Below are 15,058 nucleotides of genomic sequence, written 5' to 3'. Positions count from 1 at the left end.
GTAGTCAGCACGCTATTGCTATGGTATTGATAACTGTTGCTGTCCTCTGCATTTTACAACCTGATTATATGTGCACTTTTCCTTTTAGAGTTTGCTAATGTTTTTTTTGTGCAGGTGTCTAAATGGTTAAGTGTTTGTACCACAATAGGAATTTGAGAGAAATGGTACGAATCTCTTTCCTGTGTCATACTTGGCACTGGCATCATAAAATATATAGGGTATAAATAACATGTTTAGATTTTGTTATAGCATCATAATTGTTCTTTTATTCTTGACTCAGGAACAACTTATATGTGTACAACAGCATTGGTTGAATCAACTGCTGCCTTTTCTTCTGGATCAAACCTGAATATCAAATTGGAAAAAGTAGAGACTATTACTGGTGAAGAGGCGGAACGTAATGTACTACAGGTATAGTAATCTGGACATAATTTTGTGAACTGCCGTAAAAATATAGCAAATCACAAATCTCAAGAATATTCAGATCGGGCAGACTTTCACCAGAGCCATTTCTCTATCCCTTATTAGGTTTCAGAGTACAAAACATTCTAAAACAGAAAAAATTACTTAATTCATTTTGTCTTTCAATTCTTTGGTGAAATGTCTTACTCGTTTTATGCACATTCTGAGCCTTACCTCTAGTCATCATCTTATCTGTGCTGCTAGAAGCTGGAGAAACTGCAAAACATCGATTAAATGAGCACAGATAAAAGTGGCAGGGATCTATGCGTTTGATGCACTAACAACACTGGCCCCACGTTGTGTGTGTGAGGGAGTATGCAAAAGAAATCTGCTGTATTTTACCAAATTGACTACAAGTGACATGTGTTTGACCCCTAAACTCCTGCATCAGCTGCACTGTACAGTAAGTTGTTATATTGTTACGCAGGTTGTTTCTAAGCCAGAGGAAGAGCACAGCTGCCATCATGAAAAACAATGAGAGATCTTTCTTTAAGATTTATTCTGCTTTTAAGAAATGGAAGATATCCTGAGAATAAGGCCTCTTACAGTGATATTTGTCACATTTTTCCATCAGAGGCCCTCAAGTGAAATGCAACAAGCTGTAAATTTTATAAGAGGAAGATGTTTTCCTGTAAAGGAGAATGACGTTTCATAATGGACAATGCCATGCTCTCCCATGCACTTCTAGAAAGGTGGCTCAAAAAAGGAAGCAATTCGAGTTCCAAAAGTTGGATATTTTTCAGTAGGGAAAAAAACAAAGATTCCTCTTAACAGTACCTTGAAAAAGACTCTGGATCACTCATATTCCAAGATGGCACCAAACCCAGACTCCAAGAAGGGTGTCTTAGAATTCTTGCTTGGCCTACCGTCAATGGCAAGCCTCTCAACATCAAAAAAAGGAGCACCCTCAATGACCACACCATTGATGATAAAGCCACCATATGGCGTTGAAGACTTTGACAATGATGGCACCATTTGAGAGAAGTGACTTTGTAGATGACTGTCTTGACAACGATCTCTTGTTATCTTTTTGTAGATGGTTCATTTTTATCTGCAACAATTATCAGAGAGAGAGAGTGAGAAAGCCCACTTTGCTTCCCTATTCACAACTTTGCGTTATAGTTTAAGGTGTGGTATGCCATTTCAACATGGATGTTCCGAGGAGGCGGACCCTGTAGCCACACATTCATCAAGGTGTCTCGCCCGCTCTGTACCTCTTTGCTTCTTGTGAGCCTCGTAAATGTGTCTACAACAGTGGAACTATATAAATCTGTGGCTGCACCACGCTTGCCCTATAATTTGCAAATTTTAACAAATAGTATTGTTTCTATCTCAAATTGATGAAAATTATACAGCCAGAGAATGTGCTGCATGATGCTGCATAATTGTTTTTTTCTTGCTGCAGAATTTGGTCCTCCATTGCTGTATAATCCCAGTGGCCCTGACAATGGTAAAGCTCTGCAGATTGCTTTGGGGACTGTCATCCTGATAATGAAACCCATGTTTCACAAATACCTGTGAAATAGTTGCAATATTTCATGATTTCCTATGAAATATGTACTTTTATACCTAAAGTGATTTGATATTTATTACATTTACTTGTAACATTGTTGTTAGAATTGGGATTTTTGGCAGGCTAGGATGTGTCGCGGTGCGCTGCTCGCACCGCGACCTGTGGGCACCGCAATCCGCACATCCTCGCTTCACGACGACGCCTTGGCACCGCAGAGGGCACCGCGACCCTGGTCTCAAAGACGATGCCATCTGATGCCGCCACCAAGGTGTTGCTCGAACCGTGTCCTGAGGGCACCGCACTCCGCCCCGCCTCGCGGCCTTGGTATCCCCGACGCTGCCGCTCTACGCCGGAATCGACACCACTGCTTGCACCGTGGTTCGAGGGCACCGCTCGTAAAGTTACACGACACGCCGCCCTCATCCCACACCGCAGCCTTCGCCTACTGACGCCGGTGCCATCGACTCCAGTTCGTCAGCCGATGACAGCGCTTCAGCAACGATGACGCTGCTGCTTGCACCGTGACCTGCTAGCACCGTGACGAGCACTGTCTTCATCTCGCACCGCGACCCTGGTCTCACCGACGCCATCTGACGCCGCCACGAGCCGCTGCTCGCACCGTGACCTGAGAGCACTGCATGCCCCACTTCGCACCGCAGCACCCGATGCCAGCGCTCCCGACTCCAGCAGAGAGGAGATCGACCTGCAACGCGTGTGACTTCGAGGGCCCCGACGACTCCTGCACTGATCTCCGGAACCGACGCCTACGGACGCCGTGCTTTCAGAATCTCAACGAGAGGTCGCCGATGCCCTACATTTCTAAAAGGTACTGTTTGCGGGTCTTCCTGACACCGTAGCTGGCCTGCGACCAGCCAGAACTGTTTGGATTTGTTTGCTCACGACGCCGTGATAGCCCCGCACGGAGCTATCGACATCAAGGGATTTGTTTTTTTTTTTTTTTTTTTTTTTTTTTTGAAAAACCTTTATTGACATTTCAATCAATAACAAGTATGGGCCTACAACCCCCCGGGGCCGGCCGCTAAGCAATCAGAGCAACAAAGATCAAGTGTGAACACAGGCAGCACCTCGGGGAGCAGAATCTTCATGCTAATATAGTCTGGCCAGGGAACAGCGCAGGTAGGACACCAGGATAAAAAAGGGTTTTCATTTTATAATGAAAAAAACAGAAGGATCAGGTGCCGAACAATTTCCCAACAGCGATAAGAGGCAGGCAGAATAATGACATAAGCAATAATCAGCAATCTATTGGATCAATGGCGCAGACACAGGAAATTCAGGATGGGGAAGAATATCATGAGCAGTTGCGCCTGCAGTCCCCTGCCCGAAAGCCCAGGGAACACCCCGGAAATTGTGGCACACATGAAAAGGCGACGATTCACAACAAAGGAGGTGTACCACGCTGATCCCAGAAAAGAAAAAACAAGAAGAATCAGAGAAGAAAAAGGAGGCCATGGAAAAAGGAGATGAAGACTAAAGAACCCCTTCCCCCAACCCCCTACCCTGCACCTCTGCAGATGAGTACGGCCCCTCCCCCCAGCAGTGTGCCTGTCGCCCCGGAACCAGACCCGAAATATAGAAGAAACAGGGAAAAAAGGAGTAAGAAAAGAACCCCACCAGACGGGGGGGTAGAGAAAGTATTAATAAACTGGAGGAGGGCCTTCAAAAACATACCCCCGGCTTCCCCCTCCCGCACGGTAAGTTTTCCCCAAAGCAAACAGTGAACAGCACAAAATCGACCATATCAAAGAAAGATGGGGAGCATTATGCACCGATTATGCTAATAGCTATACCATGAGAGCACGCAACCCCTGAGCCCGCCTGTCTACTAGATGACCACCCCTGAAGGATCAGCCTTATCCTTGACCACTCTTTGCAATTCTGCCCATGCCTACCCCTCGACCCAGCGCCATGTCCGATGTTCCAAGGTAAAGGAGTGTCCAAAAACGACCGGGAAGCGACCCACACAGGTGGGGTGGAAGTCTCTGAGTACCAACACAGTCCACATCATGGAAGGACGGCCTTCCCAGAGCTGCCCCAGAGTCTGCACTGCACACAGGGTCCAGGAAGGCGGAAGCAGCCAAAGTAGACAACTGTTGCCTGAATTGTCCCTGGGTCACCGGAGGCCGTGCACGGAACGAGGCCACCACCTCCCGCTCAGGTCCAATACCTCCGGAACAGATCAGACCCACAGCCAGCCGATCACACTGTAGCATACTGTCCGGAGTGTCCAGCTGTGCACCAATCTCAGGGGTGGCCGCGACTTTGTCCTCCGGTGTGCAGTATGGGAAGTCCCTGTGTACCTGAGGACAGGAAGGCCGCCACTGTCCCAACGCTGATGCCACACCATCGAGCTTACTCCCCAAGACCCCGACGCCATGAACCAGGGAGGAATGAAGGGCACCGAGGGCCTCGAGGAGGTCGCCGTACCCCAGCATAGCTCTCTGCGATCGCTCCGCCACACTCCCAAAAGTCACACACTCCCAATCCTGCTGCGACCCAGTGGACAGGATGGTAGGCTTCATCGCAACAAAATGGCTGTCGGGTAGGCCCGACCCGTATGGGGGCCAGGACCCAGGAACAAGCGCCTCGAGGCCCACGGCGCTGGAGACAGGGTCCGGGGGCAGGCAAAAATGTATCCGTTGCGTGGGCACGGGCAACAGTCTTCCCCACCACGGACCAGTTCCCGCGAAAATCCGGGAGCTGCCTGCAAGAATCAGGGCGAGTTACGGGCGGCGTCCGGACAGCTCGCCGCCAAGGGCAGGGGCTATCACCGGGGAATCTGAGAGTTGCACCCCCGGGCAGGCACTCGGTCCGCTTCGCTTAGCGGCAGGAACGGCCACGGCGAAATGTAGGCCGAGGTTGGCACCGCTCCGGTGGACCGACTCCACCCAGTCACCACAGGCCGCTGTTGTTGAACTGCCACTCGGCCAAGGCGTCCACTCGAGGTCCAGGCTCCAGGGCTGCACGGGCCGCAAATTTAAATTGCACTTTTCTCAGGCGGTACCGCAGCCAGAAACCTCGGAGTCACACGATCGGTTGCCACTCTCATTCACAAACACGATCGCATCGCGCAGGCTGAGGATCTCATGCAGGATATCCGTGCGGGATGCGGAGGGTCACGGAGCCGGGAGTCTACGCTGCCGTCTCGGTCGCCATCTTGGCTCCTCCTCAAGGGATTTGTTTTTAAAGTGTATTTTGATAACTGTGGATTTTTAAGTACTGTATTTTGGATTTTTATCGTTTTTGGTCTTGTCTTAAGTATATAAAAATATTGGATATTTTTCTAAACTGGTGTGGTGTCCTTTTGTAGTGCTTACGCTGTATTACTGTTTTTTATGCACACTGCCTCTAAGATAAGCCTGACTGCTCGTGCCAAGCTACCAAGGGGGTGAGCAAGGGTTATTTTAGGAGTGTAACTCCCTTATCCTGACTAGAATGGTGGTTTCTGCCTGGCTCTGACACATGCCCTAGCCTGCCAAAAATCCCATTTCTAACAATTATTAATAAAGGCAATTGATCCAGTTTCAAGCATCTTATATGCCTTAAAAACATCGCAAATTTACATGAAGTTTGTAGCTCTTTCTTTTTTCTCATTAATCATGCTATTATAAATAGTGTTTCATATATAATATATGAGACACATTTACTTGGTGTGTTTCCTAAGTATGTTTTTTTTTCTACAGATGAACTGCAGGCTCTTTGTCTTGAACAAAGTTACCCAGTCATGGACTGAAAAAGGCAGAGGATCCCTGCGACTCAACGACACATCGAGCAATGGATGTGGGACGCTACAATCTCGACTAGGTAGATGCTTACATCATACTTAGAGATGCTTGTGGGGTTGTATTGCTAGACAGCTCGGTATTAGTTTTCCTCTCAAGGGTCATGGTGCCTACATATCACCCAATAAATTGTTGTTTCTATGGGGCCAAGATATAGTTAACCTCAAATTGGAGTTTACAAAGTCCCCCCAGGTTTAAACCACAGAGAACGTGTTTGTGCTCACGTGGGAAGATACGTGCTTCCAGATTTCATCCTAACCAATGTAACAAATATTAGACTATCTCTTTTGTTTGGTCTGTGTGTGCTACAAGAATCTTGCAATGCTTCTTTTAAACAAGCCTATTTTAAAGGCAGCACTTGTGAGTGACGGGAAGCACAGCTTCCAATAGTCCAAGTTTAGCGTAAGAAGAATGTGTGGGCTAGCAGCAATAACATGCTCTGTATCAGAAATAGTCCAGCCTGTGAAAGGCAGCAGTGGTTCAAATACCATTAGGGGAAATGTTTAGGAAGTGATTATGTATATATTGCGGAGAGTATGTTGAACCATATTACTGAATTCATGTAATATTGTATGAGAAAGAAAAATTAGCACATAAGCAAGTCATTGTGAAACAGTTAAAATCTTCTCTAACTACTTATATTGTAGTAATGAGAAACCAAGGCAGCCTGCGGCTGATATTCAACACTAAATTGTGGGCTCGGATGAAAATTGAAAGAGCGAACAGAAAAAGTTTGCGCATTACTGCTACCGATGTAGAAGACAGTGATGTCAGAGTATTTCTAATACAGGTAAGTCATTAGCTGTTACAGTGTAACATTGAAAATGTAACTTACTAATGTGCACCATGGGAAAGGTGTAAGTAAAACTGTTTCAGAAATGAAATTGAAAGTGTCAGAATATATACCCGATTCATAAACACTACTAAAGTTAGTAGGCACTTCTCTGAATTTGACTCTCCTACTGTGAAACCTTGTGCTGTTGAAACACACACTGTGGCAAGGATACTGTGTTTTCATAGGGTCAACTCAAGTCTCAGTAAGTGAGTCAATTCACTCAAAATGTTTTTTTCTAAACTCTTTTTATCAACGTTTGTATCATACAACATACACAGCATATTGAGCAGCAATCGGTATTCAACCGATAATATTTGTTGCAGATATCTAATATCTTACATTTGGAGATATTACACAATGTTAGTGCTTTTTGGCCGATTTGTCAACTTAGTATTTAACCTCACCTGAAAGTTAGGGGGGGGGGGGTTAAAGAGTAGAGGGAAAACAAGCGGACGAAAACCAGGAGGTCTTCTGCCACTTTCACATTCCACATGGATCTCGGGATTCCTTATTGTCAAAGACCCGTATATGCTGCCAGTCTCTCTATACCATCTCCTACTTCCCGGTACACCCTCCTACTCTGGTACACTACCCGCTCTGCTCTCTGGCACCAATCCATGTCAGATTCCCACTTGTCCCTAGTCGGGTGAGGTGTGGGTGGTGGGCTGCCATTCCCCATTCTCTTGCAATATTTCTTTTGGTTACTATCGCCGCTAATGATAACCAGATATTTTTAAACTTAGGCCCTGGTTCCTCATCACTAATATTCAGGAGGAGCTTCTTGGCATCCAAGGGAACCGTCCTCGTTGTTACCTGTGCCATTACTCCTACCACCTGTGCCCAGTACTCTTGAATCCTTGGACATTCCCAGAGAACATGAAAAAAGGTGCCTTCCTGGTTACACCTACGCAGACGACTCCGCCCTTCCCATCTTGTGCAAGACAGTCCTGGAGTAGTATGACCTGTGTAGAACAGGGAGCTGTACTAGACGGAAGTTGGATCTAATGGCAACTTCTCTCGGACTTTGTATTGCCTCTAGCCATTCGTCATCTTCCATCTCTCCTAAACCGTCTCCCCATGCCGCTCTTTTTGAAAAAAAAAACAAATTGTATCGCTCTTTCCATACGTTACTTCATCACTCCACCATCTTTACAGGGATACAATTTGCAAACTCATTCTGTCTCATTATTCCCCATGCCGCTCATAACCTCATTAGCGGGTCCTGGGAGTTATTTATCAGTTTCTTGTAGCTAGAGAAATACTCTTTTCGGGCACAGGATCCGCTAGTAGGCGGTCTTCTAAAGGGGACACATCGGGCAGTTGTTTTCTATTATGTGCTTTCTTAGTACATGCCCCAGTTGTAGGTATTTAAAATGTTCTGTTTCAGCCATGTCAAATTCTTGATGAAGAACTGTGAAGGACATTAAGGAGTGTCCTCTCCATATGTCTCCCATAAGTACTATACCAATCAATTCTTAACTAGTAAATCCCTTCAGACGCTTCATCGCTGTGCCAGAGCCGGGTTTGGAATGTTATCTTGCAGTCCATCCCAGCCCTCTGCTGCTTTTTTTTGATAGGATTTCCTCATACCTGCCCTGACTCACAGCACATCTATCCATTTGGTATTCTGGCTCTCCCTGATATGTGTAGTTGTGTCGCCCAGTAATATAGTCTAATATCTGTGACTCCCATCCCCCCGTCATAGATTTCCCCCACCCCCCCTTGGAGCTTTTGTAGCGCTATTCTTGAGGTTGAACCCTGTCACAATAGTGTGGAGACTTCCCTGTGTATTCTTTGGAATGTGTCTGGTGGGATCCTGAATGGAGTGTTCTGGAAGGCATACAGGGGCCTCGGAAGTGTCATCATTTTGAAAATGGCTGCTCTCCCCATCAATGAGATAGGTAAGAAATTCCAATGAGCTACATCATTCCTCAGTCTACTTAGTTGGGGGGGCCATGTTTAGGCCCAGAAAGGTCCCTGGTGACATGTATACCTAGATATGTGAAGCTGTTGTGTACCTTCTCAGCTTCTCCGTTGATTCTACACCATTAACTCGAACACGTGCTTAGGGGGATCTATAAAGGAGGCAAATGTGTTATATGTTTAAAATCAAGAACGGCACTGCACCTAAATACCTGCAAAACTTGGTACGCCCTATCAACCCTCTTGTTTGTTACGTTTTTCTTCTCAAGAAAAATTTCAGATTCCTAGGATCAAACTTGTGAGAATGGGTGGTCGTTCGTTCTCCTACCTCCGTCCACTTTTGTGGAACTCTCTTCCTTCTTTGATGGGCAAAGAAACACTATATTCTAATTTTCGTAAACAACTAAAAACTAGGCTGTTCAATCAATGAATTTCAATCAATGATTTTTACCTTTTCAGAGTCTCCTTCGAGGTTTGCGCTGGGAAACCCTTTTTGGGTAGCTGTACGCATTATAAAAATAAATTAACATAAAATAACACATCCATCCTCAGAATTTAGGGCCAAAGTCCATCCTGGTCAGCGCACTCTATATTATTGAACGTCATTTTATCATCTAAGGCCAGTAGGGCTGTTGTTGTAACTTCCCTTTTCCCCCTTGTTCCCCTGTCCCTTGATAATGTAAATGTTGATGCTGAAGGGGAGGGAGATGTTCAACATGATGTGTATCAAATAACCTTAAAAAAATGGGAGGCTCAATTTGGTGAAAAAATTAATATTGTACTAGAGCGTCACAAGTTTTTTATGCGTGTTCACGGAAAAAACGAAAAGGTGATTAATTATATAGCTGTATTAAGGTGTTTAGCTTCAACTTGTGATTTTGGAACACTGACAGAGTCTCTTATTAGGGATCAGCTTGTCAGATGCACTAGTGACAAGAAAATACAAGAAAGACTTTTAGCGGCAGCTCCAGATTTAAAACGCGCCATTGACATTGCTAAGAGTATAGAACATACTGCATATTGTATAAATGAGATGAAAGAAGCAATTGAGGTCAAGCAAGTTTCAGACAGTAATGTAAACAAAATCTCCGCTCTACTGTCCCAAAGCTAATGGTCTGGTGGAAAGGGCCAACAGGATGTTAAAGGCCACCATTCAACTTGCATTGGTCACTCATGAACCGGTTGAAGAAGCTGTGGTCGTATCACACGACACCTAATGCAGTCACTGGGGTTTCTCCATTTACCTCTCTTAAAGGAAGAAACCCTGGTTCTAAACTCACACCCAACTGGCTTAATGGTGGGTCTCCTGTTTGGGTAGACAGGAATTCTGCTTTAAGACAAGTTGAGAAGCATCAACTAGAATATAAGCACAGGTATGACACAAAATGGGGTACATCTAACAAGAATTGGAAAGAAGGTCAATGGGTAGTTGTCAAGAAACCCAAGGTGTCCAGAGCCAAGATCTCCTTATTTTCAAAACCATTGAGGATAAGACGTGTTCACAACAATACTGTAGTGTTGGAAGACGGTAGCACTTGGAGCATGGACAACATAGCTTGCTGTCCAAGAGTTCTTGGTCCCACGTCTCCCAGTGGAGACAGTCAAAACATTCCAACCACCATAGATTTTGATCCCAAGGTGTTGAGGTCGAGCCGACCACCTATTTGGCAAGCTGACTATAAAATGTAACCTTTTGATACCTTCTCTCTATAAGTTTCTCGTACAGTTTAATTTTAAGTTTTCATTCACTTATTGTATCCATATTTCTGCTCGCCTCTTACAATTTGTTAATTATGTTGTGTATCCACAGTTCTGCTCAACCCTCACTATTGAGGTACATGTTCTTCTGTTTCACCAATTTTAGTTTCTGTCCTCCTTTTAGCAGGGAGGTGTGTTGTAACTTCCCTTTTCCCCCTTGTTCCCCTGTTCCTCCCCCCCCTTCCTTTGCCCTCCTTGGTATTACCCTACCTTGGAACACTGTGATGAAGCTCGCCTTAGAATGTTCACGTTGGCTTTCTGTGAGCGGGCACTGAAGGATCCTGACCACAATAAAACTCTTTCTTTCAACTTGTCCTGTGAGAGTATTCTTAACAGCTGTCAACCTCATTTCCTTAGACTCCGTCATGTGGAGTACCCCATAAAGGCACCTCAAGTTCAGTCTGGTGCTTCTATGAGGCCTGAAACCCGATTGGTTGGGGTGTATCAAAGAGGTGATCACAGTATGAAGCCTATTCGCTAGAGTCTTAGCCAGTACTTTGGACTCCACATTTAGGAGTGATATTGGCCTGTTGAAGCTGCACTCCCCCGTAGGCTTGCCAGGTTTGTGAATCACGACTATCGTGGCTGTTCTTCGGTCCCTCACTCTGTGTCTGCCACTCGGTACATTTCTAACATTTGTTTAGCCACCCGAGATGCGCAAAGTTAATGCAGTTCTATTGGTAGTCCATTTGGACCTGCTGCATTGTTGGTTTGCATGTTGCGGATGCCACTATCGCTTCTTCTTCTGTTATATCAAGGTGCAGTCTCTCCCTGTCCTCCGCCTCAAATGTACGTAAACCAATTCCTTGGAGAAAGGTCTCACACTCTTCCTTCATCTTGGTTGCACCTGGGGTATATACTTCCTCGTAAAAACCTGCAAACGTCTCTATCTGTGTATTGGATGTGTGGCTCGTCCCTTGTTTGTCCACTACTTCTAATCACCCAGGACCTAGCCTGATCCCTTCTTTCTAGCCAGTCCAGCAATTTAAAGGCCTTTTCACCCACATAGTGTAGGCCATGTTGCGTCGCCAGAGTATGGCTCCTGGCCTTATTCTCCACCAAAGCTTTGAATTCTTGCTGTTTAAGTCTCAATAGATGGACTTTTCTTCTAGGGCCCAGACTTCTTTTTCAGCCGCATCGCACTCTAGTCTTTTTCCCACCCATTAATGATTGTATCTGACATTGGACAACGGTTTTAAACGCCTACCAGAGGATCAAGGCTGATTCTACTGAACCCTGATTTTTGGCAAAATACTACTCAACTCCTTCCCTTATCTTTTCTCACATGTCCGTGTCTCGGAGAAAACAGGTGTCTATTCGGGGAATCCGCGAAAATTCCTTAGGAGGACCCTGCATGAGGACTCCTATTGGGGAATGCCCAGAAATTCCTCGCGCGTAATGTTTGGCCTCCACAAAGTTTGCTGCTGTTGCGGCATGTGTGAAAATGTAGTCCAGGCGAGAGTAGGTATTCTGTGCAAGGCGAGATGAATGTACTACCTATGTGTCAGATTGTGCAGCCTCCATAAGCCTACTAGGCCCATGGCATTCACAAAGGAGCTTAATGGACACCTTTGGCCTCCGTGGGTCACCCCTTTCAATCTGTCTATGTCTGGGTCCATCAGATCATTCATGTCCCCTCCTAGAATAATTGTTCCAAATGGCATTGACAGGAGTAGGTAGCTCACCTCTGGTAGGGTCACCACATGTAGACGAGGTGGGATGTAAACGGAACAAAACTGGAGTGTCTGACCCTCCCATGTGCCGGTTATTGCGTATGTACCTTGCGAATTGTTCCATGTGGAGTGTACTATGTATGGCAACTATTTTTTTAGCAGTATTCCCACCCCTCTGGAACTAGAGGTGAATGAATCCTGAATGGGCTACCATCATGTAACTGAAGCGATCCTTTGCCTTATATTGTGTACCCCTAAGGTGGGTTTCCTGAATTTACACAAAAAATTACAGTAATGTTTTACATATTGCATCTTGCCTCATGCCTGGCAGCATGCACATAAATCTACTTGTTTATTTCATCCAGATGTCTCTATGGATCCCTCAAGTATTGTGGACCTTTAGGTCTCATTGCAAGCACTTGGTGATCCTAGTGCTGTGTAAACATATCCATGACTATATCCAACTGTAAGAATTTTCAGGCAGGGCACCTTGCTAATATGCATTTCTCCCACTAAGCTGAGTTAACCACCAGAATATATCCTGTTCACCGCGTTTTATTTTTTATAACTAATCGGTCAATATTGAAGCTCATATCATGATCTACTTCCAGTTTTGCCTGTAGCAAAATTTATTTTCATTTAGCCACAGCCTTTTTTTCTGTTTTTGTTTTTTTGTTAGTTGCTTGGCTTATGCTGAATTTGACCACTGTTAGTGTCTTCTATGCAGACAATAAATTGGCCTGCTTCTTATGGAACTTGCACTGTACACAGTCAGCTCAGCTTACTCTGCTGTGGAATATTGGGACGATCTCTTAGGTTATGCTTAAAGGGAAAGCCAAATGCACATGAGGTTTTACAGATACAACTTTGTACTAGTGCCTAGCATAACACAAATGGTGGAGGTCGGTGGACAAATTTTCTTTATATTTTCAAAGGTGGGCCATCACATTTTTCAGGTCCTTAACATCACCGTTGAGGGACTTATCATCATCATTAGCCTGTGAGAGCAGTAGTGCTGGGCACAAAACTACATAATTACAGTGTCATGTAGAGGGAATTGGGTATCTTATGTCCTAAAGTATTTTCAGGTGGGGGAAGGGGTGGCGGGGTCTTAATACCGTGGAGGTGTGCATTGCCTTTCAAGTGCCTCTTATAAATTTGATTCAGCTTTAACCAAATTCTGCAAAAGGTTGGACCAAGCAAGCAATATTCATGGTGTTTGCTTGAGTGGCTTATTACCTCTGCGCAAGCCTTCGCCAAACCCTCTTGTTCTATACAAACATATATCTACCGTAAAACAAATTATCTAAATGTTGACAATGGGGCATGGATGAACGTTGTAATCAACTGCCAAGTATGAGTAGGAAGCTGGCTCTCCACATAGTTGACCAAAATGAGGTACACGGTGTAAAGAGTCTATGCAAACCCCAAAGGAATTACAGAGCCAAAACGACACCCTAAATGCTCTCTTTTGTGGTAGTGTGGGTGAACAGTTAGGCATATCAGAGGGTAGTGCTAAGCATTTATTACACACACAAAGGCAGTAAATGAGAGACACACTCAATTAAGAAATCCAACACGAATTTATAAAAATAACACATACTTTTATATGAATTTGGATACCAAGATAACCGGAACCAGGTAAGTACTATTAATTTTTACAGTTTTCAGAATTTGGCAGTGCAATTTGTGGCGCAGTAATGTTATCCTATGAGGGAAAAATATGTACTGTATGAGAAAGTCTCTTTTGACTTGGTTCGCCCCCACTTTTTGCCTGGACATTGATGTGGTGTAGGTAGTAGTGCACGGGGTCCATGCCAATCAGGTCGCCTCTGCCAGTGCTTCTTCCCTAAAAACTATTCACCAATTGGCCATTCTAGCCCCCCGTAAGCCCCTTGTAAAAGGTACCTGAGTACCAAGGGCATTGGGACTGAAAAGGGGGACTGCTCACGTATGCCTTGCAGACTGCCACTGCAGCATGCATGGCCTGGTTCAGACAAAATTACAGAGACGACATGGCACACTACCTGTGTGCTTTGCCAGCTAGCACTGCCTAAGATACAGGTAAGCGGTACAAAAGGGTGTGGCGATGGACGGAGCATCAGAACCAATCAAACACTCACACCCAGTCAACAGATCTGGGTTTGATCCACCACCGTTCTTTAGCCCACTCTGCCACCCCAGTTCAGACATGGCCATATGCAAATCAGTCTGACCCTGTGCCTCATGGGAACAGTCCAGCCCGAACTGCCAAGCCATGCCTTCCTTAAGATACAGGTAAGTCACCCCAGCGCTAAGGCAGGGTACACTATATCCAAGGTGTGGGCACATCTGCATGAGCAGATATACCCCTACAGTACTGGGGTCTATACCTTAATGTTGTAAGTGCCAGTGAAGCCATAGAGAGTACATGGACTGGAAACTCGACAACTCGAGCTTCACTGAACACAGGACTGTGTGGTGCCAAACACCTCCTCACAATAAACCCACACTGCTGACATTGTGGTATTTATTGTAACATGTACTCAGAGGCGCCCCTGAAAACCTACCAACTCTGTGGGCACTGACTGGCTTTAGGCAGCCTGCCACACACACACATATTTTTAGACCTCTGCTCTCTGAAACCAGAAACAATACACATTCTGGGAAGAGGTGTCACACCTCCTCCTCCAGGATAGGTCAGTGCTTGAAGGGAAAGCTTCAAAGGCCTGCTGCTTTTGTAATGTGACCTCCAGCTCTGCTGCTAGCAGCAGATGGCAGTTCCCGGCTTAGACCCCCACTTTGGTCAGGAAAACTTGAAAAAGTTAGGAGGTGTTCCCAGCTTTGCCAAGTCCACCCCTCAAGTGGATGAGGCAAAATTAAGCACACTTTTCAGTCCCCTCTATCTTGAAGATGAGGGGACTCCTTCAATTATGGCTATGTCTTTGCCCTTCCCACAGGAGGGTGGCATAATAGTGGTTGTAGTCACCCCAGGTAACTTGCCAATTGACCCTACTTACTGCTCCCTTAAAAGGCCCCCTAAATTTAGTATTCAGGTGGATCCCCTAGACCTAGAAGTTAGTTACCTGTTACCTATATAGAAGGATGAAGA

The 15,058-nt window shown here is 45.4% G+C and overlaps 1 protein-coding gene across 4 annotated transcripts in view; it reads left to right on the top strand.

Annotated features, from left to right (window-relative positions):
- The window catches only part of RANBP3L (RAN binding protein 3 like), a 154,635-nt gene that overhangs the window by 102,348 nt on the left and 37,229 nt on the right, over window positions 1-15,058 (top strand). For 2 of the 4 annotated variants that reach the window (XM_085631048.1, XM_085631047.1), the window contains exons 11-14: window positions 281-411; window positions 1,868-1,912; window positions 5,680-5,800; window positions 6,426-6,568. In XM_085631048.1, coding sequence (XP_085487174.1) covers window positions 281-411; window positions 1,868-1,912; window positions 5,680-5,800; window positions 6,426-6,568 — 440 coding nt within the window. The remainder of the gene's footprint in view (window positions 1-280; window positions 412-1,867; window positions 1,913-5,679; window positions 5,801-6,425; window positions 6,569-15,058) is intronic. The other 2 variants (XM_085631050.1, XM_085631049.1) reach the window with 1 other exon arrangement.

The sequence above is a fragment of the Triturus cristatus genome, chromosome 2_1 (assembly GCF_964204655.1).
Source record: "Triturus cristatus chromosome 2_1, aTriCri1.1, whole genome shotgun sequence".
Classification (NCBI taxonomy): Eukaryota; Metazoa; Chordata; class Amphibia; order Caudata; family Salamandridae; genus Triturus; species Triturus cristatus.
The sequence above is the reverse complement of the archived record's forward strand: the minus strand, read 5'-3'. Positions and strand labels throughout refer to the sequence as shown.